Consider the following 8,482-nt stretch of genomic DNA (forward strand, 5'->3'; position numbering starts at 1 on the left):
AGTTATTACACAACACGAATAAGTTGCACTTTGCAATCCTGTACTGACTGAAAAGTTAACATTTAAGCCTTTCTGTGACGTTACCTTAATTCCAAAGGCGGTGACTTACGGAATCTGCCTTATCAGGATTATTTCTGTTCCTCTTCATGGGTTAATGACATGTTGGGTCAGGCTGAGGCTGAAGCGCGTGATTCCTCCCCTCCAGTTGTTTAGATCCTGTTGCCTCTGTTCAAGACAGGTTATGGCCCATATTCTCGGTAAAACATATTTGATGGCAAATATCATATACAAAAAAAGATAATGATTGAATTTAATGTTTAGGTATTTAGTTATAGAACACAACAAAAACAATTAGAAGGGAGACTGTTGTTGTAGGATGCCATTGGTTCTCTGCTCACCATAAACCAGTGATTCTCAAACAGGGGGCCTCAGCAAACTTCCAAGGGGGCCTCAAGACAACTTTAAATTATTTAAAGTCAGCAAGAAGTGGAAACTATAATTGCCTTTCATTTTAATATATTGGTGTAGGCTATATCGAAAAATGTAATTCGTTCACTCTCTCAACATCTGGTTTCCAACATAGTCTTGGAAAACCTGCAACTACTAGCCTGCTAATATTTGAGTTTGATTTTAATAATGTAATTTCAAGATCTCCATGGGCATTTTTATACATTTTATTCATAGGCCTATACATTTTTCTAGTTATGCTAAGCTCTAAAATATGCTAAGCTCTCATGCTAAGTGTAGAAAATGTGAACCAAAATGTTTAAACATCTTTATCTTTCATCTTTTTATCTAGTAAATCACAAACAACTGAAATGCCACGAGGGCAAATGTTGTTGTGAACAATTGAGGGCTTTGGAGTCAAAAAGGTTGAAAACCACTGTCCTAAAGCTTGTTCCAGACAGTCGTCTCGCCAGAGTGAAACCCCTGAAGGTGAATGACTTCACAGAATCGACTAAGCACCTGCGGGAGTCTCCACTCCTCCCCTCTCAGTGGTGCGTCACTCGACAGCTCTGCCCTTTATAGTAAACCTCTCCACTTTCGCTCAGTTACAGCGGAGCCGCCGGTTATTACGACCATCGACACTGTTAGCATTGCGCAGAGCACTTTTTGAATAGTTTCAGTGATTTCACAAGCTTCGAATAGCACAAATGGCAAAAAAGTCCACTTCGCTTCTACTCCGGGCTCTGGAGATGTCGGAAAGACAGTCGTGCGATGTCATGAGGAGAAACTCCAGCTGCTCCCTCAGGTAAAAGCGCATCACTCAACATGTAGGCTACTATACTAACTGCAATGTAAAAACTATTTATAATTTTTTTATTTATTACACCTAAACATATCACACAAAAGAAGCTATCTGAAGAACGCGTAATATAACAGAAAATAGCCCAAACTCATTTTGGTTTGTTAGCCTACAACATATTTTAAAATAAATAATCTTGTGTTTATTAAAATGGTTGCCGTGGTGAAAACCTGTTGAAATGGGCGACTATGTTGTAAATGTTGTCAATTGCGTGGGAATGTTGAACAAAGCAGAAGAGCAGCTAGTAGGCCTACTGTTAGTGTAAAATAACTCACAGGGGAGTGAGAAGTCACGAGACGGTGAAACTGAAAGTGCTGTGAGGGAAAAGTACCTAGAGTACCAGAACAAAAAACGATAGCTAGTATTTGTGTCAAATATTCCTGGTGCTGTATCGTAAATATATCATAAAGCTTTCATCCAGTATATAAATTTTGCTTTTGAAAGATTTGAAGATTTTTGTTAATTTTTTTTTTTATTTCCTGAAAGCGAAGCGCGTTCATCTTTTGAATAATGCAGTGCCAGTGCGCGCGCTGCTGGCCGCGTGCCATGCAATGCAAATGACAAACAGCCTAGGGTTACCTGTATTGATCGTCTACTCTTTACTATTTACTAGAATGTACGTCATTTTACCGGATCAACACAGAAATTTCTTAAAACACTGCGTCACAACGTATTTGTAGAGAACAAACCAGTCAACATGCAAGTGTCATAGTGCAACCCTTTAGGCACATATGACAATGTATTCTAATTTTGTTAAGTGAATAACTGTTTATGTTTTTTCTGTAGACATTTGAGCTCATGTGGCATCTTAGCAGCGCGACGGGTGAGTTTACCTCCTCCTTCAGCTTCTTCTCAAGTGGTGGTGCCCACCCGGAGCTTCATTAACTTATCAGCCCACCTCATAACACGGAGAATGGAGTACTTAGAGAGCAGAAGTGTTGGGTACGTACACCATAAAACCATAAAATCTTCACTTTTAATCCAAATTCATTTTCATTTAACAGTATCTTTGGTAACGCAAGTTCATTTTCCCTCCAGTTACTCACCCGAACAGATGTACAACATTGTTTCCAGTGTGGACCAGTACCAGCAGTTTGTGCCTTGGTGCAAGAAGTCAAAGGTCACGAGAGGGCGGAACGGGGACATGCAAGCTCAACTTGAAATCGGGTTCCCTCCGATCGTAGAACGCTACACCTCTGAGGTCACAGTCATCCCGAACCACCAAGTCCGAGTGAGTCTATTTAAAAAATAGAAAGCTGTTTCAATTGCGAATGGAAGACATTATTCTTGTTTTAACAAAAAGAGGTAGTGATTTGGAACGAGATTTCTTTAGATTAAGTGATACTCATTTAACAAGGGTAAATCTGACTTAAGCCTTCAACATGTCCATGCATCATAGGATCAGCTTACATATTGGCCAAGTAAGCTGTCTGTGGCTGTCTGTCTGAAGTGTGTGCATGTGTTTCAGGCGCTGTGTACAGACGGGACTCTCTTCAATCACCTTGAGACATTGTGGCGATTCACTCCTGGAGCTGCAGGATCATGCAATGTGGAGTTCTTTGTAAGTAGTGCAACCGGCAAAAACAGACACTTTAACAATCTACATTCATCAGTTTGACACTTCCTTTACTCCTGTTCCTCCTCTTTAGTGGTTTAATCCAATAATTCCTGTTGTGAACAGAAAGTGAGCAGAAGTATTAGACCAGATTGGTGGCTATTTTTACCACATGTGGGTTGCCTTTCCGGTTCTCCTTAAATAGCCAGTAATGAAGACAGGCATGATAACCATTCAAGTGCTGGAGGGAATTATATGACCTAAATGTCACCGGATTAGACATGGTGCGATGGACATCACAGGAAAGCGACAGGGATTTGGGAGATTACAGGAGGACCCATTTAAGAAGAATCAAAACTGAATGAATGTTAGCATCAGTACAAAGCAGGATTATTATGTTATATACAAACTAAAACTTATTATATAAAACTAAAACCATAAAAAAACATTTTTGTTACTAAAACTGAAATAAAAATGTAAAAAAACTATATAGACAAAAAATAAACAAAACAAAGAAAACAAAATACTAAAACTTAACCTTAATCTTGAGGCCAGGGGAGTAAGATTTACACGCACAGCTTAGTATGACAGTTACATAAAGATCATAACCAATTCAAAATATCTCAATGGCACTGGTACAAAGCCCATGTTGAATAAAGTAAATAAAAAAGCATGCTATTTCAAATCATACAATTACATGAATTCATTTTTGCAGATTGTGCTAATTTTACCCAAAAACCTTTGTTCCCCTCTCTAGGTGTCATTCGAGTTCAAATCTCTGCTCCACTCACAATTAGCGACAGTATTTTTCGACGAGGTGGTCAAACAGATGGTCAACGCTTTTGAGAAACGAGCAAACAAACTTTACAGCACCGGCGTCCATCGACAGCAGACTTCACTCAAAAGAGCAACCTGAGAACACAATAGACACAAGGAGTTACATTACAACCACATACACTGTTACAATGTATCAGTTCTGGAGAAGAACTGCTCCTCTTTTTAATCCAGTTTGTTGGATTTTGGACAGTTAATGCCCACACAGATTTTTGTCTTGTGTTTGAAAAGCCTATTTATTTAAACCGTAAGAGTTATAATTTATTGAGATGTGCGTGTGTGTATAATTTATATCAGTGGAATGAAAGAGGAGGATGATTGCAGTAAAAAGTGTTGAGGAAGGATGCTTTTTCATATTTATGATCATTATGTTCATATGGTTGACCAAAGGGACCAAAAAATCAGCTCTAAATTATTATTCAGTGCACTTTTTCCAGACTTGTAATAAAGCTAAATATTTTCTTAATCCTGTTTTTTCATGTATTTATATGCCATCAGAAATACACAACACTACAGTCATCCAAAGTTCAATCCTTTAAAAAATACCAAAAGAGTTTCAAAAAGGGATAGTTTACCCAAAAATAAAAATTCTGTCATCATTTACTCAACCTCATGTTGTTCCAGACCTGTATGAGCTTATGTCTTCTGCTGAACATAAAGGAAGAATTTTTGATGAATGTTGTAATCAAACAGTTGACGGAAGCCATCGACTTCCATAGTAGGAAAAAATACTTTGGAAGTGAATGGTTACCGTGAACTGTTTGATCACCAACATTCTTTAAAATATCTTCTTTTGTGTTCAGCAGAAAAAAACTCATACAGGTTTGGAACAATTTGAGGGTGAGTCAATGATGACAGTTTTCATTTTTCCAGCACAGTCGATATTTTTTAGTAGGTTCGTTTTAAAGCTAATTTTCTTACTCTAACTCAACAATATCCAGTTTGCTTTACAAAATGTTGTAAGTAACACAGGAGGACACAATGTTTTTGTACATATACGAAAGATACAAGACATGACATAATAGGTATGCATCACTTCCTGTTCATGTGTAAGGTGTGTACCTTCTCTCCTTTAGGTGACGTCAACTTGTCATATTTCGTCAACATCAAATCACGATATGAGATCAAATCATCAAATCACTTAAGCTGAAACAACATTTTTACTTTATGTGCCTGATGGGTGCAACTATTTTACATCTCAGCATTATGTGCCTCATAGTATCATGTTCAAAATGCTCTTTCAGTGTGAAGTCTTGAAGATGTTCCAAGAAACTCACATGATTTCAGGATCACTTACATAAACCAAGCAGAGACCACATCCCATTCTTTCTAACCAGCCAGTTTCCTCTGGTGTCTTCAGTGTGTTGACCAATCACAGATGAGCTGATAGCACCGCCTTTAGAGTGAAAATATTTACAGCAGTTTTCAAATATTGCCAGTGGGTGGAGTCAGGCTCTGACCAGGGGTTTAGTTACCCTTTAAAGAGGTTCTTACACACACCCTTACTGAAAATGTTTCCAACAAGAGACTGACAGTTTTTTGTTCTGTCTATATATCTGTCAAATGTCACATTGCTAGTCAGCTATAGCTTTTGTTGTTCCCTGCAATGCCCAAGTTAGAAGATAAAGCAGTCTATATCTTTAATTTGACCTGAATTGTATTCAAGTTATGGAAGAAATTCTACTCAAACAATGCATTATAATGCACGCAGAATGCAAAACAAGTAACCCAAATGTGTGTATTATTTTGCTATTTGATACAGAGGCTGCCTGGAACAAACTGCAGAGTAATTAAGTCATATGATAGCCGAGCTTGTAGATCATGACTCGTTCAGGGCTGGTATCTCTGGATTTGCTGCCAGTTCTGTGTGGTTAAAGTAGCCATTTCGCCCATGTAAATATTTCATATCAGTTACTTAAAACTAGATTTTTACACTTTCTGAAGAAAATGTAAGGTTCTTGTCATAATCATGATGCCAAGTTAAGTTGTGTTAAAAATGTCCAATGTCACTCCAGGACCCTCTTTCACTCTCAATCTGTTAGAAAAGTAAAAGCACACCTGTCCTCAATATGCCTCATGATTTGAGGTATCATTCATGTCCACAGCCAAAATGTGCAATTAAATATATTTATAGTGGATGCTTTTCATTTATTTCAAGAAATCTTAATCAGAGCTTGTGTACAAGTTTGAAAAACAGATTTTTGAAGCCTATGAATCTGACATTCTAATGGCTAAAAGGTGGCCTAAGAAAAATACAATTGGACAATTGGAAAGGGATTTACAATCCCTCTTCTTGTATTGTTTTATTAATTGGGAAATCATAGTTTTCTTAAAACCAGTGTATCTATTGTAGTATTTCTGTTACAGGTAATGTCTGTATTTGGTATCTGAGAGGTGACTGAGGGTCTGACCCCATGTCAGGAATGCAGTAGCTTTTACTCATTTAGCCGCTGGCTTCCAGTCAGAGAATAAATATGTACTTGTTTTGTACTTAACTCATACAACCAAAATTAACCAAGAGTAAAATTTTGTAAAAAGAGAATTGTCGGTTTGAACTTTATTCTTATGATAGCAGTATAAGACATGTACAGACAACTATGTCTAAGATCATGAAGGTCAAAAATGTTTCCACTGGCACACATGGATACTTAGCATGTGTAATTCTTTATATAGCACCATTGGTCACTATATGCTAAACTATGACAGTGAATCGTGTAGTAGTTTCTACCAGTGCTCTATGTGGATATAGTTTTCATGTTCTGTTCCATTGAAGTCCTGACAAAAACTCAGCCTAGAAGGGAAATTATATCGTCTATGTTTTATCGAAATATGCTTGCAGGGGTTGTTTATTATTCTTATGAGATGCATGTGACCATGCTAAAGGAACAGTCTCCAGGAAAAGTCCCAGATGAGAAGAGTCCTTCCTGAATTTATGATTTAACTGTGATCCTTAGAACAAAGAATGTCAAAGATATTGTCTCATTTGCGTAAAGAACAGAATACCATTTTCGGATACTGCTAGAATTATCTGTTCTGTTAACTTATAAGAACTTGTAGTTATAACGTCAACTGATTATCCACTATACTATAAGCTCCAGTGTTTCTTAGTTTGAGGCTGGATCCTCTACAGCCTTTGGAAGTGTGGAGAAATTTGTCTTCAGTAAACTCTCTGTCAACTGATTGAACTTCAACTTTGACTCCTGCTCTTCATTGTAATTCTCCTACATTGCGTGCGCATAATGAAGTATTAAGTTTGCAGGCACAGCACTTCAGCATCCACTCCCTCACAGCTCAGTTAGCATGCTAGGTGTCTATACAAATCCTCATAGTATCTATCCTTGGCCAGTCTCTGAACTTATTTTGGGATTGTTCTGGGCTAGATTCAGGGTGCTCATCACGTTAGCAGCCTAAGAGTTGCAGGTTGACAGTGTACCCTGATACTGTGACATGTAAGGACAGATGCACTGTTTGCATGTCTCGCACTGCTTTGACCACATTCACCCTCCTGATCTAGCATGATACAGCACTCAAACCTTTACTGGCATTGACTTTTTATAGTGGTATAGGATAACAATGCAGATTTATGCTAATCTATGTTTGATTATTATTATTAAATAATGCATTTTAAAACAGCGTTTTGCTTGCAGGCAGACCAGTAGGCGACTAGTCACAATATAATATTGCTAACTTGCAAGGATTGGTCTACTTATGCTGTTCCATATCTAATCAACTAAGTTAACTAGAAGAAGACAGGTCTTCACAATGCATCATGTTGCAGCCATGACTGTAATATCTGATCATGTTGCTGCACAGACCGTAGTATCAGATAATGAAATCCTAGTAAACTCATGCTGGCATGGTGACTGGTGCAATCCTTGGTTCCTCTGACTCAGCGGCGGTCATCTCAACTCAACTCACCTCACAGTTTTACAACCTACAGGAGCCAGTTTACAACCCCCTAATTGAGTTTAACAGGACTTAAGACCACACAATTATGGCAGTGTTAATTTAAGGCACATAACTTATCTTGAATATTCTGACAGAATCAGAAGTTAAAACGCTTTGTGCTTTGGAGGAAATCAGACATACGAAAACCAATGTTTTACTAAGAATTACAGCGGGGTTAAAAGTATCAGAGCACTTTGAAAATCAGTCCCCTCCCTCCCTCCCTTTCTAAATCAAAGTTTTAGAATGAAAGGTTACATTTGGTTACATTTAAACGAGATATAGGTAAAACTTAATAAAAAATAAATAGAACTCAAAATAGCATTTACTTGTACAGTTTACTTGTATACTATTTTCATTTCAATGTTTCTTTTCTGGAAAATCCGTATTTCAAACAGCATCGATGGAGGTCTGGAATAAGTGGACCATTTTGTTTTTCTGCGAGGCCAGAGCACCAGCATTTGTGCATTAGCACACTGCCATCTAGTGAGCATTGCTTTTCAACAACAAGTCATCACCACCAAAGTTCATAAAGTAAATGGTCTTTGATATCTTTATTCATTTTTATAATTACTACAAGAAAAAAAGAATACATAAGAAATGCATCTGCTTTAAAACAAATTAAGGTTAATGGTCATCACAGATTAGATTGGATGTAGTGAAAAAAAGTATATTGAATATCTGTAATTAATTTTATTTTTAACCAGCTAATTTAAGCAAATATCAAACGCTGAACTGCTTCATCTGATCTTCATACTGCTGCATTGGCAGATGGACTGTAAACATTGTGAACTTTATGGCACGCTGTACGTTTACAAATAACATTGATGGCCAAAATACCA

General features: G+C 37.5%; 1 protein-coding gene across 1 annotated transcript; it reads left to right on the forward strand.

The window, feature by feature from the left end:
• Window positions 1-987: 987 nt before the first annotated feature.
• Window positions 988-4,161, forward strand: LOC308694593 (coenzyme Q-binding protein COQ10 homolog, mitochondrial). The gene is made up of 5 exons (XM_081372194.1): window positions 988-1,252; window positions 2,093-2,248; window positions 2,345-2,537; window positions 2,775-2,867; window positions 3,619-4,161. Exons 1-5 carry the CDS (start codon window positions 1,155-1,157, stop codon window positions 3,775-3,777), a joined length of 699 nt encoding a protein of 232 aa, XP_081228320.1. The 5' UTR covers window positions 988-1,154; the 3' UTR covers window positions 3,778-4,161.
• Window positions 4,162-8,482: the final 4,321 nt, after the last annotated feature.

This window comes from Scardinius erythrophthalmus (assembly GCF_964197995.2).
Source record: "Scardinius erythrophthalmus genome assembly, chromosome: 1".
NCBI classification, from domain to species: domain Eukaryota; kingdom Metazoa; phylum Chordata; class Actinopteri; order Cypriniformes; family Leuciscidae; genus Scardinius; species Scardinius erythrophthalmus.